This window comes from Urocampus carinirostris, chromosome 5 (assembly GCF_059441175.1).
Source record: "Urocampus carinirostris isolate Australia breed hairy pipefish chromosome 5, RoL_Ucar_1.0, whole genome shotgun sequence".
In the NCBI taxonomy this organism is placed as follows: domain Eukaryota; kingdom Metazoa; phylum Chordata; class Actinopteri; order Syngnathiformes; family Syngnathidae; genus Urocampus; species Urocampus carinirostris.
The window spans coordinates 18,818,602-18,843,314 of NC_142353.1; the positions used below are offsets into that span (position 1 = coordinate 18,818,602).

The 24,713-nt window shown below is 38.0% G+C and overlaps 1 protein-coding gene across 6 annotated transcripts in view; it reads left to right on the forward strand.

The window, feature by feature from the left end:
* The window catches only part of trim36 (tripartite motif containing 36), a 39,953-nt gene extending 17,105 nt beyond the window's left edge, over positions 1-22,848 (forward strand). For 2 of the 6 annotated variants that reach the window (XM_088336081.1, XM_088336082.1), the window contains exons 3-14: positions 2,392-2,454; positions 4,384-4,730; positions 5,987-6,133; positions 6,810-6,905; positions 7,982-8,119; positions 8,356-8,471; positions 8,743-8,864; positions 12,859-12,976; positions 13,063-13,265; positions 17,140-17,323; positions 19,341-19,454; positions 20,749-22,848. In XM_088336081.1, coding sequence (XP_088192207.1) covers positions 2,392-2,454; positions 4,384-4,730; positions 5,987-6,133; positions 6,810-6,905; positions 7,982-8,119; positions 8,356-8,471; positions 8,743-8,864; positions 12,859-12,976; positions 13,063-13,265; positions 17,140-17,323; positions 19,341-19,454; positions 20,749-21,100 — 2,000 coding nt within the window. In that variant the 3' untranslated portion in view covers positions 21,101-22,848. Of the gene's footprint in view, positions 1-1,293; positions 1,360-2,391; positions 2,455-4,383; positions 4,731-5,986; positions 6,134-6,809; positions 6,906-7,981; positions 8,120-8,355; positions 8,472-8,742; positions 8,865-12,858; positions 12,977-13,062; positions 13,266-17,139; positions 17,324-19,340; positions 19,455-20,748 lie in introns of all 6 variants that reach the window. The other 4 variants (XM_088336084.1, XM_088336085.1, XM_088336086.1 and 1 more) reach the window with 3 other exon arrangements.
* Positions 22,849-24,713: the final 1,865 nt, after the last annotated feature.

The window sequence follows — 24,713 nt, forward strand, 5'->3', positions numbered from 1 at the left end:
GCTATCGCTATTTTTTCTGACCAGTGTACAAGGCCAGGAAAAATTCCTTTTGCAAGTTTAGCCGTTGTAAATACTGAACACGTTTCAAAGGGAGATAAAAGGCAGACTAGTAAAATGATTAGACAGGATAATATTTAGAGCATCTTCCTCTAATTGTTGTTCTGTGCCTTGCCATGAACACATTTTATTATTTTTCTATTTTGTTTTTATTATATTTTAACCACTCAATGAGGTGTTTCGGGTTGTTGGAGGGGAGGGGGAGAGGATTTTACTGTATTTTTGTACAATGAATGCTTTTATACAGCGGCAATTTGTCTGTAAATTGCTCTACAAATAGATTTAATTTGACATTTGGACCAAATGTTTTTGATAGCTAACCCGGGCAAATGCTCAAATTTGGCCTGAAAGCCCAAAACAAATACTGTAATAGATGTCCAACCAACTGCACTCAAAAACATAAACCAAAAAATCTAAGTTGTGATGCATTAGCACTCATAACTAATTATGTTCCTAAAAATGTTTTCTTTTTTGTAAAACAAGGTGAAACAGTCCATTGCACCCATGTATGTCTAACTGAAGCTAGAGAAAACAAAATTTTATAACATAATTGAAACAATGCATTTTGTAGTTGGTTATTCGTTGTTGTGCATGATTTGTATTGAAATTGCTTTCACTGGACATTTCATTAGGTACACCTTTTTAACGTCATTGCTGTAAGACCTTTACATAAACGTTTAGATTTTCTATGTGTTCCTATTGAAATGGACGATGACTATTGTGTGCATATAGTGTATTCACAGCATTTAAGCCATCTTTTACATCAGCTGCGTTATGTAATGACGTCTTTATACTCTTGCACTAAAACCACTATAAACAAAATTTGCTAAATTATTTGCTCATTTCGGCAGCATTGATATTGACCTAACGTTGTTTTTCAATATAATGTCACAAGCCTGGCACAAAATATTTGGGTTTGTTTGGCCATTCCTGTTGGCAATACCAGTGAAGCTCGATTGGATTAAGAGATTTGGAGAACTGCTATTTTCAAATTGATTGGTCCTTTTTCAATACAACTTTTATCAAATGTGCATAGAATAAGTGGTGTGAATTTTTTCTCGATGCACCGTTTCCACGTCTAGCCAACTTTGTTCAAAAATGTGTTTCACACTCGGCTTCATTACATGTTCTGATTTAACCACTTGGCATCACAAATGTTTTCATGATGTTTTGATCACATAAACTCTTTGTGTTGTTTTCATATTTTATTGTCACCTCTTTGTTGATTGCTTACAGCCTCAGTGCGAAGGTCGCTCGGAAGTCGAGGTAGCCATGGCCTCAGACTGTTGAGTTACTGTAGTAGTGAGTACAGTGTCGCCATTGGACCCTTTTGTGAAATCCTAGCTTGAGTGCTACCTCTCCGCTAGTCCTTCCCCCTTTGTTTTTCTATCTTTAGCCTTGTTGTTACTAGCAAACGGCTTTAAATTCAAGGGAGGCAAACCTATTTACCATCAAGAAAAAAACGGTAGACTAAGACCTTCCAACATTTTTGTGACTATTGGAAAAATAACAAATCTATATGGCACAAAAAATACAACTTAAATGATTCTGTGAAAAATTCCAACCTTCAAGTTTAAAGTTCTTGGTCACGGTTGCTTGTTTTCCCCTGCAATTACCTAGCTAGCGGTATTACGTTACAAATTTGCTGACAACTGGTCAAGTAAGTGAAGGAGAAAAAGGCATTTGTTTAATAAATATTTGGAGATCAATTTCAATCTTGATTACAAATCTCTCTACCGTGTTCACTTTGTCAAAAGGAATGACGTAAAAAGTTCCACTTGGAGAATAGTATCAGGTTTGTATTGAACCAGAGAAGCTTAAATTCTTATCCCATCAACACCCTTTAGACTTGCCCAGATTCTTGCCTTCGGGGCGCTTCTACTTATCATTAGCTCGTCTAGCGCCATTATTTACACGAGACAGGCTGATTGTTTAGCATCCGCTGAGGAAGAATTGCCTTTTGCAAACTAAACAAAACAGGAGGCAACACATCAACCATCATAATTCAAATCATTTTTTTGACCATTAGCAGCTATGTTATGCAAAACTTCTTGCCTTTTGGAGATGTCTGACATATTGTTAAAAACATCACTATCATCCGTCTGATTTTACTGCAGAGGCCGCGCCATGTTCATCATCCCATAGAATTAATCATTACACTCCGAAGCTGCGTTAGCCTGGAAGTCTCAAACTATCACGCTTGGTCACATCGCTCACTTGCACGCCGCTCAGATGCATACAAGTTCACACGTTTGTCGCTTTACCACTACCTCCCTGTTTACCCCTTTCCCCAGTGTTTTTCCTCATTTGAGGAGTGTTTGATTGGATTTTCAGGTCCTCGGAAACGAAGCGGAAATACTGAGATAAATCCAGCACTCCTCACTTCTCCTCAAAAACGTGAAGCAATATTCTTGTCGATGTGTTTTTATTTTTATTGGTTTGTTTGCAGAGTTGTCTGTTTGCTGGCTTTGAGTGCGTTCAGTTTTTTTTTTTTTTTCTTGTCCAAGCTCACTGCTTTTGTGTTTGTGGTGTCTGTACCTCACATGTTAGAATGCTGCTGCATCAATAACCAGCAGAGTCTTGTAGAAGGCAAACACATAAGTCTTAAAAGCACAGTTGCTTTAGGAGAAGTTGTTGTCCATGTGAAAAGTACAGTAAGTGTTTATGTGTAACTGGAGAAATAACTCAATACAGTAGAAGACAATCCTTTGGCCCAACGTCTTGCTTTGATTTTCTTTGTATGAAATGCAGCAAGCGTGAATATTTATCAAAACAACTTTCAATACAGCCACTAAAGGAGTTAGAATTTTTTGCCCTAATGTTTTTTCCGTTATACCAAAAGTTGCATGAAGTAATGAAATCCAAATGACTGAGAGATGTCAATGTGTTTTAAGGGACGTGTAATCATTAAACGTATTTTACCTAAGTCTATCAGTCCTTGATTGCATTACAAAAAAAAGACAAAAAGTCAGTGCAAAAGTTATTGGTCTAGTTTTTAAGAAGCTAACAAACTGGAATTCTTATGTGGATTTGGTTAACTCCTGTGTTTTTCCAGTGTCTGCACTTCTGCTACTTTAAATGTCATTTGAACATTGAATCCCCCTTGCTCCAGCTCAACATAAGCACGTTCTGTCTATCATTGTTGTGAATGTTTTGTATGTTAAAAAATATGCCATGTTTTTGTATCCTAAACATGAATGCTTATCATCATAATGATCCCTGGTGGTCCCAAAATGGGGCTGCCTTCTGGACCCATGAGTGACAGCTGCTTGTTATGATGCATTGTGTTATGCTTCTGTTACATGCATCCACACATGTAAGAAGCAGTAAATAGTCGTTGTGGGTATGAAAGCATAATGTGAGGGGACCATGCTGAGGTCCTATTTGTGATTATTGTAGTAATGAGATTGACCGACTGCATTCATGTGTAAATCATTCTAATGGAAATAGTAATGCTATCAATGTTAATTTGAAGTTCGTTTTAATTTTTCGCTACAGATGTTAACCTAATTACTGCAATTGTGCTATTAATGTATGGTCTGTTTTGTCAGTGACGTGTGGTGAGGTCGGTGTAAGGCAGTCTAATTCACAAATGAATTATCCCACATTGTTATTGAATTGTCTGAACAAGAAAGCAATGTTTGAAAAGTATCATAGAAAACCCTATTATCGTACCTTTTAGAGGAGCTGCATGGAATTTAGAACGTATTTACTCATGCCTGCCACCTTTGGCTTGTGACATGATTGGAGCCTCTGTCAGCTCGTTCCTGATGCAAGTACGTGCATCTTTTAGACACCCTTAAATAAACTACTTTTTGCATCTTTCTGTAATTGAAGCTCGCCTCCTCTGACTTGGACCATTTCAATGCTACACCAACCAATAGAACCAAATTTCACCCTCTGACATGAGGAAATAGAATTCTCACTCTTCATCTTCAGAAACTATGAACAGTAATATGTTGCATACTAATTGTATTGATATTCATAATGTGAAAATTCATTGTTTTTAAAATGGAAAATCCAAAAATTGTGTAGTTAAAAGAACATTTATTCTGTATTAAGGTTGTCAGTAATATGATTCTAAGGTTTCCATGATAACAGGCAATTTCTCCCCCAACTGCACGTCACTGCTTTATATACACATCCAACTTTGTGAATTTGATTTTCAGTAGTCCAATTCAAAAGTGCAAAATGTAATTGATCAATTTAACATGTGAAAACCGTATTCACAAGTAGAGCCTCGGACAAAATCCCAAGCAGAGTACTGAAGACTGAAAAAGGATAAACTAAACATGATATCTGCTAATCACAAGTCATCCTTGCCAGGCTCCATCTCCTCTCCAGGATGGCGGAGAGGCTCGGTGACACCGCGTGTTACCACCATCCCATGCCCGGGCTGCCAGCATGACATCGACCTGGGCGAGCGTGGTATCAGCATGCTCTTCCGCAATTTCACTCTGGAGAGCATCGTAGAGCGCTATCGGCAGGCAGCCCGAGCCGCTGTGGCCATCATGTGCAACATTTGCAAGCCGCCGCAGCTGCAGGAAGCTACCAAGAGCTGCATGGACTGCAAGGCCAGCTACTGCAATGAGTGCTTCAAGATGCACCACCCTTGGGGCACACCCAAGGCCCAGCACGAGTATGTGGGACCCACCACCAACTTTAGGCCTAAGGCATGTACCAACAAGTAAAGGCAGGACAGAAAGTTGATGGATAAATGAAAATCCCAAAAAAACCCAACTTTTGTATTTCTTTGTCTCATTGCCAGTGTAGGGTATGTTACTGGGAAGAAAAATCAATTACAGTTACTCCATTTAATAAGTAAATGCGTAACATTCCAGATCAGACACCCAGGTAGCATGTTACCCTGAAAGTACCTTTCTAGTTTACCGTTACCATATAATAATAATAATAATTTCCTTTGTATTGTCATTCTGTGTAACAATGTACACAGAACGAAATGTCGATACACCTGACCCGTTGTAGCGAGCCGATGCAGCCGCAGCCAACAGAGGGCGCATATACTCTCATTGAAGCCAACCCCCTTAAACTGCTTTGAAATTTCCACATGATAAAATAGAAGAAAATGTGTACACCAACCTATGAGGCAGTGAACCCTTCAATATTTCTTGGCTTATGCAATCATGAACGCCTGCAAATGAACCCTTTGATACACTCCGTATCCATTTTGTCTTCAAATCACTAATATTTCCATCTCTTTTTTTTTTTTTTTTTTTTTTTTTTTTTTTTTTTTTTTTTTTTTAAATTCTCATGGCAAGGCGTATTGCTAAAAAATATTTAACAAAAAGACCAAAGTTCAGTCAAGTTATGTTAGTTATATGGCCTTTAATCACAAGGAGTCTCAAATGGCGTTCGGATGGCACACCCCCATCCCAACGCGCAGACTACCATTCGCTACTGGTTCCATACAACCAAGTATGTAGGAAAAATAAGCATCTGCTTCTGACTACCCCTTTTCGAACATTTTGTGGGACATTATTTCGTTGTTGACTCATTGTTTTTGTCCTGTTTTTATTTTTATGTTCGAAATAAAATTTTCATTCATATGTACACATAAACTTAACCCCTAATTTCAGTATTCTTGTAAATACAGATAGGGTGTACGGTAGGAAGGATATCAGAACATCATTAGGAAGAAATTATGCCGACCTGTTCTCAGTGCTTGAGATAGCGCCTCCTTAACTGTATTCAGTTGTGATTTGCAGGGGGATATAATAATGCCTACCCTTTACATATGTCGTATTCAGCTTTTTGTTGGTGGAATGAAGGTATGTTATTTCAGGAGCGAAGAAGATAATGTCTGAGTTCCCTTGTAACACGTTTATTCAAACACTGCTCGTTGCTTTCTGGAAGTAATGATTCATTACTGTAAAATGTAAAAAAATATATATTATTTCTAATGTGACAGGTGCTTATGTGTCCCGAGCACGAGATGGAAAAGGTGAACATGTACTGCGAGGTGTGCCGCAGGCCGGTATGCCACCTCTGCAAGCTTGGAGGCACACATGCCAACCACAAGGTCACATCTATGAGCAACGCCTATAAGATCCTTAAGGTACAGAACTTTCACAAAGCTCCGTGTCAAATGAATGTCTTTCTTTCCTCAGGCGCTCGCGTCGCTTTAATTAGCAACAAGAACCTGGAGAACAGGTTTAATGGTTTAACACCACAGTGGGAATGTACAGCCCTTTGTCCAAATATGGTATTAACTATCGCAAACCCTCATAGCTGATAGGAATTGGGTAAAAAAAAAACTTTTTGCAAGTATAAGCTGTTAATAGATTTGAATATATAGTATAGTGTAGTATAGCTCCTGTGTCAGTGCACTTTCTGCTTGTTGTTTATTCAAGAGACTTCATCTATACTGTTAAATCCCATTAAGGAACAGTGATATAGTAGAGGTCTCAAATATGAATCATATGTCAGTATGAAATGTACAACAGGAGAGCACATGATGAGTTTAGACTTGTGCAAGCACAATCTGAAATGTAATCTGTATGCAGGCCTGTTGATATTGGATGCAGGCAGTGGTCACTCGTTGTTTTCACTGTGTTGTGAATCTTGAGCTACACCTTTTCCACAATTTTACATTTCAGTCCTTGGAAGGCAAAATTCAGGTTCATGTTGAACTAAAACTACGCAGCTCCTGCTTATAATGTCCTTTTGCACTATTGTCAGCGTGTCAATATGGATTATATTGACAAAATCTGCTGTGCTTTCATCTTTCACAGGAGAAGCTGGCTAAAAGTATCCATTATCTTATCAGCAAGGAGGACCAAGTCAGAGCTCAAATTACGGGACTGGAGCATCTCATTGGTCAAACAGAGGTACAGTATCAAGCGCCTAACAGCAACATGAGAAGATGACTGCACTCAAAAAGAAACGGTTGTATAATTTTTGGGCAATCTAGTAGTTATTAGAGCTACCTTTAGACTGCACGCAAAAGCCCAAGAATATAAAAAGTTACACTGCGTAAATGACACTGAGACATAATGGCCAAGGTTAAAGTTATTTGCCAATCTTTCGCCTTTTAACATACCGATAAGATTTTTCCTCCTTTTAGCGTCATTTTTTTTTACAGACGGCGCTTACCGCAATAGAGTACAAACTATTTTTGCACAGTTTTTTTTTTTAAACGGCACCAAATATGTTTGAAAACCTGTTTGTTGAGTTTAATTGTGTTCAATCATCTGTTTGTGTCAAATATGTTCAGGTTTATTTGGTAAGCAACAAGGACAATTGGTTTCCTTTGAGCCACGTTACGGTTTGAAGTGATTTCTGAGTGTTTCTTGTCTTGACACACTGGGCAGTTTTTAAGGAATAAGAACGGTTGTTCAAAGAGCAACAGAAGCTTTTGTTTCAACAAATGCTCACCATCAGAAGTAGTTGTAATAATCAATATACATATTTTACTTAACACAGTTCTATTGCAATGAATTATATCTCAAAGGATATCTGCTTCACAGCTTTGCTTGCAAGGCAATGTTTATTACTGCATTGGAAGTCTCAAAATTACCCTTCCTTTTACCTGAGTCCCAAGGATATCATGTTCACACACTTTGAGAGCTTCCCCTAGTCACTTAAAAACTTGAAGCTGTTGACATCCTAGATGTGTGTCTGATGTTGCTTTTTATTAATTTAGTTAGTGCGTGTGAATGAACTCTGACATTGCCAACCATGTATAGTCAAAGCAGGGGGGGGGGGGGGGCATGAGTGGATGTTCTCGTATTTGTTTGTGTATGTGTCCTATACTGTCATTTAACAATCCTCAACCCAGCAATTTTGTAAGGTCCAATTGTTTACATTTTTATGATGCACGTTGGAATGCGTTTTGTAGAAATACAGCAGCAGACGAAAGGTATCAACTCCGGGTGGAGTAAAACAATTGACTTATGTCTTATAGGAAAATGGGAAGCTTGCAGAGCGCCAGGCCATTGAGCATTTTGACCGTCTGTTCGAGACCCTGCAGGAGAGAAAGTTGGAAATGCTCGCATCCATTGAGCAGTCTCGTAACAGTCGCATGGGTCAGCTCAAATCTCAGGTGGAGTGTGATCCCTTTCTGCTTTATTTATTGGGGGCCTGGTCATGATGGCAAAACATTAAATTATTCCTGACTTTACATTTCATTTACTCTTGCAATGTATTTTTTTTATACCATTACATTGATTATATATACATTTGAATGCTTCATAAACAGTTGCTTCACAAATTGCGACTTGCAAGACAAAATCAGTTTTGACTACTTACATGCAGTAATTGTAATACATACATTCCCAGATGGAGGAGTACCAGGGCATGCTGGAGAACAGTGGTCTGGTGGGCTATGCTCAGGAGGTGCTTAAAGAGACTGACCAATCTTGCTTTGTACAGACTGCAAAGCAGCTACATGTCAGGTATATCTGTGAGACCCTTTAACTTGTGCAATTTTCGTTTTTGTTACTAAAGAACTTAAACATGCCAAGCCACGTGCAGGCCGGTTTCCTTGTGCAGTAAGCAAACTCAAGCCGGCTAATTGAGCTCCATTAGCAGCTTTGGATAAGAACGAAACCTTTGTACTCTGATCATGATACTGTCCACTCCAGAGCTATTTTTAATCCTCTTTTATGAAAAAGAAATGCATCAAATACTCATGGATGCAAAATGCTATAATGCTTCCGTTTTCAGAATCCAGAAAGCCACAGAGTCCCTTAGGACTTTTCACCCATCAGCCGATCCCTGCTTTGACGAGTTTGTGCTGGACACATCCAGAGAAGAGACCCTTCTCAAAGAGTTGTGCTTCGGTGGAGGTAATGGCACACAAAGTGAATGCATCAAATATCGAAACAATACCCTAGATCCATACAAGTGCTGGGTGAATCTTGAGGCCTCGTCATTGAGTAATGAGCTCACAAGGACGGACGTAATGGTTTTACCATGTCCTTTGTATAAATACAGTAGCTGATATAATAATAGAATAGAATATACCTTTATTGTCATTGTTACAAAATGGGTTAACATATTGTGACAACGAAATTGGGCATGACACTCCAGTTTTACACATTCACAGTGAGGTATGAGCCCAGAAGATAAGGTTATAAAACAAGAGGGATAAGGCTATAATTATAATTTACATGGTATTTACACAAGAAATGTCGGCATGTGGGATGTTGCATACAGTGTTATCGTGATACCGTTGGTATAATAGCTCATCTATTTAGGCTGAAGGGATTTGGGGAAATTTAATCAATGCATTTGCTGTCCTCTAGTAGTGATGATGGTATTAGTTTTATGTAACTACAATCAATGTTGTTTTGTTGACAAGGGGAGCAATCGTTATCATTGTGATTCGACAGTCTAGTTGATTGATTCTTTGACAGGCTTACATCCTTCATTTACCTTCATCTTTCTATGTTTCCACCCTGTTTATCACATATTTATTAATACTTCATCCAAAAAAAAAATTGTTTATGTCCTTCATTACTTCTTTTTCAGTCAGCAACAAAGTTAAGACGACTAAGCAGGTTAACGCTGGAAAAAAAAAAACATTTTAAAGCAAATATAACGGTATGTACAATTACCCTTTACCGCCACTTTCTTGACTCTGGCCATAATGAATGGCTAAACTGTCGTGAGTATAAAGAGATGGGGTAAAATGATCAAGAGGCCTCTTCTGTTAAAATTATAATTTTTTTCCCATCACAAAACTAAATCTGCGTTTATCAGTTACCAGAATAAAATATCGATTGTAAAGAATTTATTCTACACAAACCACAAAATGACACACTTGCATTTTTGTGGGAAAGCTTTTTTTTAGGGTTGAAAGGTTTGGCCAGAAGATTCAATTAGATCAAATAAGTGCAATGCATTATTGCCACGGGAGCCCCGTTTCCTCTGCTAAGAGCACCATCAGCTCTTAGCAGAGGAACTAAAGATACTTTAAACTCTTATTAGAATAGGGCCAATGTCTACATTTAACCCCCTTCATTCTTAAGTTTGATCCCCTGAGTATTATTAGTGTCCCAGTCCTATAACATTGCTTTATTCACTTAGATTTGCAATTTATTTTTTTGTGAACATGTGTTAATTGTTTTCCTATGCCAACTGTAACTCTAGAATTATGAACTGATCGCAGCAAGGCTTTGGGGCTAGGACCTTAGCTTGGCCTTTTGGCTGAGAGTAAGTGTCCCGGCTCCTAGGTTTTGTAGCGTATTATGAACTGACCGACGACGGACAATGGCTAATGAATAACGAAGATAGAACAATAACCCTTAAAAATTCCCCCCCCCCCCCCCCCCCCCATCCTTGACTTGGTATCAATTTCTTATCAAGAGATTACTGTAAAATTCTGACTCCAAGGCGTAACTATTTTTCATGGTCCAAAACATCAGTCTTACCTTTCCAAAAAATGAGGTCTGTACTCTCAATGGTTCAAAAATAGCATTCAATTTACTTTGGGTATGTCTTGGATGAGGATTCTAGGCAAATTTTACAGGAACGTTATAGGGTTAACCTAACAATGCGTTACGTTCTATTCAAGCAATTCCTTTTGCAATTTTTCTATCAACCAAAAACGTCTGAAGTCAGCTTGACAGTCTCCTTATGGTCACTAGCAGCTGTCAGCTGTTGACTCGTGTCCACTCAAATGGAAGTTGTAAGGGTGCCAACAAGGCCTCAGCTGCGTTTGCTATGTCAGCAATTTTCGAACAGTCGTCACCATTCAGTGCTAATGTGTGCTTAGTGGCTGACACTCAAGTGATATCTTTGTATTGCTATTAAGCACATGGTAATCACCTGTAACTCTTTGAGTGTTGCTCTTTTACTTTCAAGCCAAATGTTAACAGTGAGCTAATAAACACAAAGTACAGGAATGTAATTATTTTGGACACATGTTAATGGAAGGATGTGCTTAAAATTGCCCCCCCCCCCTCATAAAGTTCCACCTACTGTAGCTGCTTAACGTGGGTTTTTATGATGCACTTTTATGTAACTTTGCCAGCAATTTTGAGTCTGGGCTACTTTGCAAACTATAATGTATGTTTAGTTGAGGACTCTATGTACTAAGTATGAACAGAAATGGGTTTGTTGGTTGCTTTGTAACTAGAATTGTTCATTTGTGAGATGGAAAATGATTAATTAGGCTGGTTTGCATCATCGAGTAAACAAAAATGTCGATTTTTAAAAATCTGTTTTTTGGCACTAACACCATGGTACAATTAACGATGCACAATCTTCCATGCTGGTTCTGTTACTTAGTGCTTTATATGTGTGGGTGTTATTTTTTTTGTGACAAATAAGAGTATAATTAACTTGGTAGGCTTGTGAACCGACAGTGATTCAGCTTTTTTTTTTTTTAGCAACACACTGTTTATCAAATGTCAGTAACTTAACTCTGCGGAATAACTTTGAAATTTCACTCATAATTTCATCACCAATGTGTCTTTCATTCAGATGGACTCCTATTTACAGAAGCACTGTCCCAATAGTAAAAAATTAGTTGTTTTGTTTTTCTTCGCGCATGTCGCAAAAACAAAAGTTAATTGAAAGATGGAAATATGAACTCCCAGCAAAACAAGCAGTGCAGTCCGCTAGAAAACGTTTTGCGCACTGCAGTCTTTAAACGCTTGATGGCCCACTGCCCTATTTTTTTGCGAACTGGCAATAGACATGTGCAATAGTGTTGTGTGCTTGTGATACTGCCATAAAAGTAGTAGTGGTTGTTAGTATTAGTGGGTTATTTTGTTGAGCTGCGTTACGCAATATGGTCCTCTTTGCTCGTATTCGCATACGTTTGCTTGAGTTCATGCAATCGAGCAAAGTACACCGGTGAGCAGGATTAAAGGCTTTCATAAAGCCGTCTTAGGGAATCAACGATTTTCGCTCCTCATGACATTTGTCAATCACTGCAAACTTGTTTCAGATACAAAAGAACCCCGCTCTTTGGAGTGAATAGGACAGTGGTCCCCAAAGGTTTTCCAATAGGGCCACAAAACGTTTCCTTTTTCTGAAGACGAGTGGGATGTTTGACAATTGCGGGGGAAGCTAAATGTAAAAATGTATTGTTTCCAAGAAAGCCATAATAAAATAACTCATGAAATGAAATAATCGAATAATACTAGAATTACAGAAAAAAGTACAATGAACATAAACTTCTGCTATGAGCTGCACACATCTCAACAGGTCCAAGTTCAGCCTAGTAGTGAGCGCAGTGGACCACCAGTGGTATAGATGACTTGCCAAAAGGCACCAGAGACGATTGCTAACTTCGTTGTCCTTCACAAATTACAATGACAATGAATTATTTTATTTTAAGCATTATAAGTGTCATAGTAGCATGTGAAATGCACAACAAAATATTTTTATCTGGTGCAGTGACTAAAGATAGTGTGATAATAAGATAAAACCCAATGTCTTTTCATATATATATAAGAAATAAATTATAAGAAATAAATAAATCTGGTGGATGCTCTCTCTCCGCGGCAACACGGGTTCGAATACTTTTGCAGCAAAAACATGCACCCAGACTTGGAGTATTTTTTTTTATTTTAGGTTACCAAAAAAATGCCCGTCAAAATGCTCTCTTGTATTGTTCAGGGAGCTCGACCAATGTGTAGGTGGGCTGTAGTTTGAAGACAACTGGTATGGGAGATACGAGGCCCAAACATGCAAAGCAAAAAATCTGTATACACTTCAAGCTTGTGAAGGCAACATTTTTTCAAGGAAACAACCCAAAAACAAAAATGTTGTTTAGGTGACTTTCAAAGATTCGCTTCTACTAATTGAACTTCTCTTCCCTTGATTCAGTCCCAGACGCCCCCATGATTGACCTATCAAAAAGCCGTGTCTATAATGAGGCCAGAATCTTCTGGAAGCTGCCTGATGACCACCAACCCACAGACCAACACCAACTAGAGTACCGCAGGTGGGCACGCCTATTTGATGAATGCATCAACCTGATTGGCATTAAAGAAGAATTTCTAGCTGGACAATCGCATCCCTTGTGTTTAGACTGGGTGGACCGAGCAGGTCCCTCTCAGACGAGGATGTTGAAGACGGCGTTTGGCAAGCAATAGAGCGCATGCACGGCGCTAGCACAACCGTATGCGGCCTGGACACAGACAGCTTGTATGCCTTCCGTGTGCGCGCCTGCAGAAACTCCGTTTTCAGCCCTTACAGCCCTGAGGTCACCTTCCATACACCCCCTGCACCTGGTAAGTAAATTGAGGGATTAACGCTGGTATTAGTGCGCAGTCAGTGAGAATAATGTGCTAAAAGTAATGACAAAAAAGTTGGTATTCTTATATGTTGTACATTCCGCACTATTGGGTGCGCTGGATTATAAATGTATAGCTATAGCACCCTGAGAACGCCCAATCTCTGAAAGCTAAGGATGGTCTGGCCTGGTTAGTACTCTGATGGGAGGCCGCCAGGGAATTCACTGTGCTGTAAATTGGTAATTAGGCGCACGCTCTGCTGCGACAGCACTGACTGTAAAACCCTTCCCCGTTCCCGTAGTCAGTTGGTGAAAAATAATTTCTGTAAGGGGACTAAATAGATTTAATTAATAAGGTGCACCCCCAAAAATGAGTGATAATTTTGTCATACAAATGTTGCATCAGACGATAATGCGAATAGAATTAAAACTACAGTGGGGGATAGCGTTACACTAAAAATAAGTATCCATATCTGTCCACTGATTGATCAGTCGATATTTATTACTGGCGGCAATAGCAAAAATCGGATGCAACTGGTATCGAACACGGATCGCGGCGGGCAGAGCACCTTGATCCTATATACTAGTTTACTAGGGATTCAGTCAACACATGAAAAGGCATTGTTTTACCACATTGTTGACGTTATTCTTGGGATGGGGAGTGAGAATATTGTCAGACATTGGGTCGTAATTCGGTCGTCCTAAAATTTACAGAAATAGATGCATGGCTACAAATATTCAACGTTCGTCACTACAAAACTTAGGCGTAGCCAAGAAAAGTAAAACCAATGTTTTCACTGATTTTTAATCACTTTTTGTCATTTCTCTTATAGTTATATCGGGTACCATGATTTTAAATAATGTGATAATGAGATACAGATAGACCCGATTGCCTTTTTCACAATCATCAATGTCCCTATTGGCCTGGTGTTTAGGATTCGGCCCTCCTCCCACTGTTGTCCAGGTTTAATGTCCGTTGTTATGCAATTGTGGTCAGCGATAAATACCAATTTATCAATAATGTCACAAGTAAGATAATACACCGGGGTGAGATCTAAATCTTTTTCATACGTGAAGCACACCCAATTATAAAACGCACGTTCACATTTCTGGCCAATTGGACTATTATAGTCTGGAAAACACAGATGTTCCAGATGATGTTTGTGATTTATTCTGGTTGTTCTGAAAACCGGCTAATTTATAGGGGTTAATCTTTGGGGTCCCCAAATGCGATTGTTCACAGGATAAAGACACAATTGGGTCTTTTTGTTTTGGCCAAACAGACTACAATAATGGATAATCTCCCTTTTTTTGTTCAGCGTAGGATTAAAAGATGACAGATGCTTTGCTGTTTACGTGTTCAATTCCAAAGGACACAATAGAGTCAATGAAGCACAATGATGTTTTGACATATCACCATGGTAGTTTTTTCCCCCTCCACATGACTCAAACCATGGGTAAATTGTTTAGGAGAGTTTTAGGACAATTGAAAGCTAGCATGAAATGCTAATTAGTATATCTTCAGGCAGGCTCTGACAGAAGGAACTTCTATTAATACAAATAAGGATGTTGAAATTGCTTCGGACACATCACTGTGTTCACATTCCAGGGCTACATGAGGGCTCACCGAGCATTAGTAATGAAGAATTTGAAGTCTGGGTGAACCCCAAAATATGCAGAACTCATGTAGCCATCTTTAGCCACAGACAAAAACAATGTCGGATTTTGTATCTAATTCTTTTATATGAGAAAGGTAGGGATTCTGATGCTACCAAAAGCTGCAAGTTAACTATATGGGTCTTCGTTTATAGAAGATTCCCTGATGAAACGTGTTCGTTTTAGAGGGTTTGCAAAAAGGCCATTCAAGGACAAACTAGACAAAAGATTGACCTTGGATAAAAAGGTTAGAAAATTTGACCGGTATAAGTTGTAACTAACATCTAAAAACTGTGAACATTGTGATTTATTATTTGAAATTTTCACTTGTAACTGGTGCAATCAACTGTGGCATTGGACGAGCAACTGCCATGTCGAAAAAAATACAATAAATATAACAGCTGACTGTGTGAACTGTTTGGCCTGATGTCTTTTAATGCACATGATGATTGACATAAATGTGAGATTTGTTTACATGGTCTTTAAATGGGTGAGGAATGTAGATCAGTGTCTTATTTGTGATCACAATAACAAAAAATCACCCATTCACATTTTGTAATCTAACCTATCTTTTGTCTCGCAGATAAAATTCATTATTTTAATGCCTTGACGAGTGCCATAACACATTTCTACCACTAGCCTCAGGAACGTTGTTGTACTTGACTACCTTTAAGGCTGATAAGAAGAAAAGTCATCAGGATGTTTTCTGAGTTTTTAGCCAATGAGATGCATCAGAACACACATACGGGGGTTTCATCTGCTTTTTACCATTTCCTGGATATTTTGTCAAACCTGTAATTTGAAAGTAATCAACAATGTGCTTTTGTGGAACTTTTAAGACAGGTTTTTGTACATTTCAAATATGTCAAAGATGCACATCTGCAAAGCAAAAGGAAGACAAATGATTACCACTCAATTCCCAATTTAAGAAATGTGATAACTCTGATCGCACCTTGTTTTGAAACTAGAATTCATAACAAAATTGTCAAAATGAACTTCAATGTCTTCAAGGAACTGTGGGAGGGAGACAAATTTTAACTAGGATATGTGTTGGTCTTGGACACAAGTTCGACATTATTATGATTTCATATATTTCATGAAATTACTAAAAATCACACAGAGACATAAAATGCACTGAAGATATGGCATTTGTCTGGAGATGAGCTTTTAGAATTTTGTTGTAAAATGATGAAGTGGCTCTTTTTGGAAAAAATATACATTTTGCATTCATGGCTCTTTGTGTCAAAAAGGTTTGACTCCTGATATGTTCATCTATATAGAGGCGGCAGTAGTTTAGGAGGTAGAGTGGTCGTCTTGGCACCAAAGAGGTTGCAGGTTCCTGGCTCCTCAGTTAAATGTCAAAGTGTCCTTGGGCCAGACACAGAACCCCTAATGCCTGTGCCCTGCATGGCTCTCTATCGGTGTATGATTGTGTGAAATGTATTGTAAAGCGCTTCGGAGGTCTTCAGTGACTGGTAAAGCGCTATATAAATCCAGTCCATTTACCAATTATTCCCTGAAAACTCACCATCCTCGTTGTTTCTTTGTCAGCCAAAGAAGGTTTCGATTTATTAGGAATACCACAGGCTGTTCTAAAAAAAACCTAATATCGGAAAATACTCTTTATTTTTGTATCAGTTACTTCTTGTTCATTTTCTGTTTTCACGGAGAGGACAACTTAAATTCATGTCATTAAGCACGTCGGTTTCCTGTGGAGTGTAGTCAGACGTTAGAATTATTATGCCCCAGTTGTGATAAGGATTTTCCAGGCATGTAAATGAGTGCATCCTCTGGAGTTTTCCCACATTGGTCTTTCATGCAATAGCTTCAGTGAACAGAGTGCAAGGATGTCATGATGGCCTACTAACTATTTATAGAAGGCAATTAATTCCATTCAAACGAGAAGAAAAGCTGAACATGGTGCTTTGATTTCATGACCTGAGGGAAAAGGAACCAATCTTTGTTGCTATTTTGTGTTATAGCACCCTCATATGGCTACTTTTAACACTTGCACAATCTAGTGTGAAGTCATCAGTTGGGAATTTTAAAATAAACAGGCATGCGTACTTAAACAATTGCAAAGTGTTAGCTTATCAAATGCCTAGAAGGTTTAATCATATCTATATTTCAATATTTTAAGGGACAATCAAAAGAGAACCCTTGAATATTACTCAACCATCACCGACCATCGCATTTTTGTGACTTTCTCCTCGCAGTTTTCGACTTTCTGTTCAATGACAAGTGTGGCTTCAGCACGGAGCGCCTGGCGCTCAGTAAGCGCCGTGACGCCGTAGAGAGCGTGGCCGGTTTGGCCTTCCTGCTTGCCGCGGATCGAGTGCAGACTGGTAGCTACATCAGCCTGGACTACATCATAGGCGACACTGGAATCTCTCAGGGAAGGTACGCATGCACATAATTCTTCTGTGATATAATGTTCATATACTGTATAAGGGGCATTAAATTAAAACTACAGAAAGAGCCACGGTTGCGTAAATAATAAATACATTTAAATCAAAATGATTTATTTAACAAAACGTCAATTAACATGACATCTGGTTTTATCACTTTAATTTTAGCAACAAAGGATCGATGCGTTAATCAAAAGAGGGCCCTCAAAGACCACTCTTGTATTTCGAAGGCAGGACAGCGTGGGTATGCAGTATCATTTAACAACAATTTTAACAAGAGTATGTCATTTTGTACTAAACATTACCATAAGAAAAAATCTTCAAGTAATTACAATATGTTTTATACTCGGACAATTATTTTCCAAAGCAACAACAAAAGAGTATTTGCAATAAGCGCTCTAAATTTTCCGTTTGATCTGGTGTCGAAGTTCTGCGCTTCTGTTTTGTTTTCTCTTAGCACCAAAGAGTTAAGATACTAACCACAAGAGGACTCTCAAAGTCAAATCTGTTTCTTGAAGGCAGAATATTTTCCAAATGCAGTACAGACGCTGCCCTACTTACGAACGAGATCGTTCGTAAGTTGAATTAGTTCACAAGTTGCTTTAGTTTTATATTTTGTATGTTTAAGGTTTGTATAAGTATGTTTAAGGCTTTTTAAAGTAACATTTATTTTCTGTACTGAGAAAGTAAACATTTAATGAAATGATATGCTCCATAAAGTTGAGTTTAACTTACTTTTGGAAGATGCGCTTCAAGAGGTCATCCTCCATGGTGAAAAAGTGACCATTTTCTCAACCGCATCAAGCTTTCTTGTTTCTCTCTTTCTCGTTCTCTTTCTCTCTTTCTCTTTCTCTCTCTCTTTCTTTCTTTCTCTCTTTCTTTCTCTCTTTCTTTCTCTCTTTCTCTTTCTTTCTCTTTCTCCCTCTTTCTCTTTCTTTCTCTTTCCCTCTCTTTCTCTTTCTCTTCCCCTGAAGATCTAAAGGGGATGAATGTTTGAAATCATAGGCTTATAAGAGACTTGTCCCCAAAATAACTTCGGATGATTCACATCATAATTTTTTGCCCGACAGATAAAAGGAGACATTATGAATTTCACTTAAATTTTTGGACGAACACATCATCAGTATTATTTTCCGGCTTTGTCTTGTCCCGAAATGTAGGAATCCTAATGAGCAGGTATATGAACTGTAGTGATTTGTCTCATACCGCCCTCTTTCGACCAAGGAGGGAACAGCCGCCACAAGGCTTGGTGTTCAATTGATGAATTGATTTATTATCTTATGAAACGTAAACTACAGCCAGCTTTGCTTTTCATTCACTTTACGAATTGGGTGCCTTTCATTAATATTCTCATCCAAAATTAAGCTAGCTAAACTGATTAAAATAACATTTCAATCAAGTTATAATACCTATTAGGGTAGTTTGTAATACATTATTAGTAACCTTTAGATTTATTTTGAAAAAGAATGCATTCTTTTTCAAAAAACACAACACTTCAGCACAACATTGTGTAAGATTAAAGACTATCTTCAATTTTATTTCTAGCTTCGGTTTGTAAAACTGCCACGAGAAAGCATCAAAAGGTGATAATTTATTTCCGTTTTTAATATTGGACACCTGCAAAAAGTGATTGCATAGGATAGCAGTTCGTTATTACTGTGTATTGTTGTCAATTGTTTTGACTACTATGCGCCGTTTACTTCATTATCACTATTGGCCAATCATGTTGCTGTACTGTACTTGGATTCCCGCACTCTTTAGGGCGGTTCTGTTTATGTAACTTGGGTGATTTTATAAAAATAAATGGCTCAGGGTTGGGTCTCTAGAACCGGTTGCAATTTCTTGTATGAGGATTTGCTGCCTTGCAAGTTTTAAATCCACAGAACTCTGAGCCATTTAATGGAAAATGTGTAGTTTTTGAGGAAGTAAATTGCAAACTGTTGATGTAAAAAGGCTTGTTAAACCATTGGGTTTGTCCTGAGGTGAGCTTCATTTTCCATGTTTTACAGACACTACTGGGCCTTCAAGGTAGAGCCACACTCGTACCTGGTTAAGGTGGGCGTGGCCTCGGACACAAAACTGTTGGAGTGGTTTCACAACCCAAGAGACACGAGCAGTCCCAGGTACATTCCTGTCATGCTACACGATACACAATTTTGCAACCTTCCCAGTGGCACAACACAATCTTACGAGTTGAGCTCCTGAATAAGCTTGTGATGTAAGAAACTCCACTAAGTTGTAAAGAGCTCATAATCTCAGACAGAAGTCCCTTTTTCAGATCGTGTAATACCCTGTGTGGGTTTCAATTTTATGATCGTATTCCACAAGAGCAGTGTTTCATAAAAACAGTAGAAAATGAAGTAAAAATATAAAAATAATCCGTTATTTATTTAAAGCTTTAGTGTGTAACATTTGACCACTAGATGGCACTGTTGTGTAATGTGATTGAAAACCAGTGCCACAGCAAGCAACAACACAGCAGACAAACATGTTGCCGACCTAAGTAGGGATTAACAACATTGGTATAATAGTTCATGTATTTTTTCCTAGTATTCCAATCTATTTTTTTTCTTTTTTTTTTACTAAAGGAAATGGTTTTTTTGTACCATTAGGAGGTGCAAAATATTACACACTAAGTATGTTCTAGTGAAATAAGTTAAGTTCTTATGATTATTTAATCACAGTAAATATGAAATTAAAACAAACTAGTCATAAAACGTATTGTATTTTTCAGAGTAGAAGTTGCACTTTGGTTCATGTTTTGGCCGGGGGGGGGATTTATACTCTTGTGCAACTCATATATGAAATTGGCACGTTATTATATCATTGAGTTTTGCATTTATATTACCGGTACATCATTTCACTTGTTATTTTCACACTAAACCGCAAGAGGGCGCTTTAATCCCTTGTTGATCATTTCATCCTTGCTGTGTTGTGCCAAAAAATACAGGGTTGTCTGGAATTAGTAGTTATGTGCCAGTTTTTACTGAGGATCCATGATGCACTGTTAACATCCTTTTTATTTATTGTTTTCCATGTCTTAAACTTTGGAGAGAGCTATGTTTTTCAGAGAGAACGTTTTCTAAATGACCGAAATGTGATTAAAAAAACTAAAATAATCATTTGTTGAAAATTGCCTCGAACTCATGGGGTGATTTTTGTTTATTTTTTTGTCGACTGTGTCTTGAATTTGATTCCAAAAGGCCTTAAAGAAGTCTTAAAAAGCCTTGAATTTATCTTTCTCTCAGTTGTAGGAACCCTGCACACCTTAAAAAGAGTAGGCCCAAAAATAAAATCCCCAATACTACTTATTCACTGCCAGCCTTAAATAAGATGTCTGTTGTCATAGATGGCACTGTTGCAAACAGATTCATCCATTCATCGTCAAAAGTGTCCTTCAACCTTTTCCTCCCTCAGGTACGACCACGACAGTGGCCATGACAGCGGCAGCGAAGACGCAAGCTATGAAGTCTCCCAACCATTCACGCTGCTCACAGTTGGCATGGGCAAGCTCTTCATTCCCAAAGCGATGCCCCCGTCCTCCATCGCCGGAGACCCCGGCAACCGTACGCTGCCAATGCCGCATCGCCTTGGCATTTGCTTGGATCACGATGCCGGGCGCGTTTACTTCTACGACGCCGACAACATGCGCTGCCTGTATGAGAGGCAGGTGGACTGCTCGGGAATCATGTATCCGGCTTTCGGGCTGATGGGCGGCGGCAAAGTGGAGCTGGAAGAGTTTGTCACCGCCAAAAGGCTCGCCTTCTAAGGGCGGCTAGTCCCGCTCAGCGCATCATTTGCACCTTTTAGCATTGTGTGGGAGGAGGGTTTCTTTTAAGTCCTTTAGGCCCATTTGAAGGAAATTCGATCAGGGTCTGTGGCCTAAATGATTTCATGTTCAACATGGATTTGATATTTTACATCTTTCAATGAAATATGGCTTACCATTCAATGGAGTACTGCAAACATGTTACCGTAGCGGCAATAATTGGGTTTTTTGTGTGTGTGTGAATTTTGACACCAAAGCTAACATGCTAACTACACAACTATGAAGCTTTGAGTTTACTACATGCTTAGCGCTTTTTTTACCGCCATTCTTTTAAAACAGCCTGTTGAGGCAAATTTTATCCAGCAGGTCTTTTGATCGCAGTTGTAAAATTTTGTTTTTAACCAAAACAAAGATGACTGGAATGGATTTCAAATAGAGTTGGCTTAATTAACTAGACCAGTCCGATCTAGCCCGTAATTGGATTGGAACATGGTATATGACATGCGGCCGGCAGGTCTTTTTTTTTTTTTTTTTTTTTTTTTTTTTTTCAAAATGTGAAACCTTTACTGGTATGTTCTGACAAACCAAAATGACACTTAAAATTGTGGCTACAGATGTATTTTGTTTAGAGACGAGAATCTCTGGTATGACACGTCCTGTGTCTGCATCGGAGGCAATGAAAGGATGAATCTCGTACCAAAGTCTGGGTTTTGAGTGACGTTGAATTCAATCAGCAATGTTTTAAGTGAAATTTTATTTAACATTTTACACTAAACCTAATTAGCTTTAGGGCAGGGTTTTCCAAATTTAAGCTTGTCAATAAATGTATCCGTTGCGTTGTTTAGGGGTAATTTATATTAAGTATATTTTTAATGGAGGCTCTTGACGTGTAATTGATCACGTGATTGCCTGTGTTGTGTAGTTTTGCTTTGTTTTTCTTAGTGGACCTGATGAGAGAAAGCCTTCGTAGGAAATCCTTAATGCTCACGCCTCTGTGCCTTTCGGTTCTTTTCAGTTTGCTCTACAATCACCCTTGACGTGGTTGCACGATTGTTTTAAAACACTATCTGTCACGTGCACAAGGGGCCATTTGGCAAGTCTTTTACCCCCCCCCCCCCACACACACACACACACCACCGAATACACTACTTTTTGCACTTGCCCCGTTTTTTTACATCACACCGAGCACGTTTTGTGTCCTTAACTTAGTATCTGTCACTTATGTGTCTGAATGTGAAACTTTGCACACCCAGCCAGTTTCCGCCTTCAGTGCAGCCAAGTTGCCTTTTTAAACACGCAGTTGGCTTCCTACAGTTGGCACGCACGTTCAGAAGGGTTTGTTGTTAATGTTTGTGAAATTGTTTGGTAGCAACAAGGTACATGGTTTTGTTTTTTGTTTTTTTTTTTAGGTTTTTTTTTTGGGAGGGTGTAATGGTACTACTGGTGCTTTGCATAAAAATATGACCTACCTCCTTGCTGTCAAGCCTGAATTATATTTTCTTTTTACAGTCACCGTTTTGTCACTTTCAATGTGTTCACCCTCAACATGCCTTCTTTTTCGACATGGTTCATATTCTATATATTTGAGCTGTACACTGGAAACAGGGTTATTATCTGTGAGTTGTAAACTTACTGGCTGTCTGAAATTCTATTCCTGGTTTATTAATGTTACTTTATTCTTAATTCATGTGAATGTGTGTATTTTTGTTTTATGAGAAATAAATAGAATCACATTTCTTACTTTGAAACTCTCCAGTCATAATTGCTAACATTTTCCACTTAAACTATTGAGACCCCTTGGAAAACATCTATGCATTACAAGACATGTCAGGGCAGTTTTCACTGTTTGAATGTAACCCACCCAAATATTCGTCTCTACCCGATGTATTTTTAGATTTAAAATGATCTAAATTGGAATTGAAAGTGCAGAGAAGCTTTAATGCAAAGTATGCTGCTTGTCACTTATAACTGTATGTATCCTAATCAAGTGCAACAATACTTGCAAATTGGCTAACTGTGCTTAGATTTACACTAATTTTGACTGCTTAAAGCTAGGACTTAAATACTGCAATAGTAATCTAAATAATTGTATACAGTTTTCTGAGAAGATGCTGGAGGTCGTGGGTATGTGAATGTACCTTATGTATTAAGCCCTTTACAACAGTCGTGTATGTCTGTTCGATGTAAATGTGAATAGGATTATTCTGAGGTTGTCATCTATTAAACTGTCGTTGAAATAATACTGTCTGTTTTCCTTAAAAATCTAAAATGTAGTCAAACATGACATGAAATGGCATTTGCAAACTAGGGTGACTTCTGAAAATTCTGTAGGCGTTCATAACATAAGTAAGCTATTCATACATTCAATTCTAATTCAACCTATAGATGCAGGAGTGGCACATAATTACAAAGATAAACACCCAAAATGAATACAAAAATTAAAATTGGGTCAAGCAAATGGATGGATTAAATCCCATTTATTTCAATGGTTCTAAAGGACATGCACTCATACTTCGGATTGCAATTTGGCCTTTGATTAATTTGAAATAAGCAAGCAGATAAATATTTAACAGCTTCCAAGTCAAATTAATATAATATAATAATATATATAATAATATAATATTATATATAAATTAATTCACTGAATTTAAAAGACGGGTATTTAAGTTTACTTGTGAGAAAATGTGACCATTAAAAATCAACCAGGGTGACAATTTGTTTGCATGTTCGTTTATTTCAAGCAAGGAGATTGGATCCGATGTGAATGATTTTACATTTGAAATAAGTAGGCTGCAAAGGCCTCATCAGATTTATTGTATATCCCTGCTATCAACTTCATGATATTAAAGTATACAGTTTTTATTTTTACATTTCAGAACACGTCCCTATGACAAAGTTCCACCAAGTTCCTAATGTCGTCACACATTTGTAATTCTTTATCACAGGTACACTGAATAGTATCATAGATTTCTAGATATTAAATAAAAATCCAGTCACATGACACATTAGAAACATAACGATGTCAATAATTGGTATTCGTTATTAGAATCTAGCACCTTTAGGTTTACAATAAAAATAATGTAACCCTCTTGTGTTAAGGTCATCACTGGCCCATTTTGGGTTTTAAATGCATGTTACTGGATCAAGGCAACATTTTAAAATGCTCTAAATTGTTTCTTTTGTGTTGTTAGGGTCGGTAACGACCGGCTACTTGAACAAGATTATGAAATAGTAAACGCAGCTAGAATTGAAATCATAGAAGACGAGTGCTACAAAGCACAAGGAAGAAAAAAAACTACAGAGACACGGTTTTGACCAAACTGTACAATGTATCTTTCTCATAACTTTGCCCAGTTTTTCACAAGGTTTTTGATTTTTGGATATACCCTTTGCAGCAAGATGGCAGACAATCATGTAAGTTCCCTCCAGGTGAGCCTCATGTTCCTTAAAATAAATACAAATTTCTTGAGTATTTAAAAAAAAAAAAAAATCACGATACTTCATGTACTTCCGCTTATTATTTGACTCAATATTTTTTTCAATGATTTCTTTACTTCCAGGAGGCATTTAATAATACTCAATGTCCCTTTTTATTTTATTTTATTTTATTTTA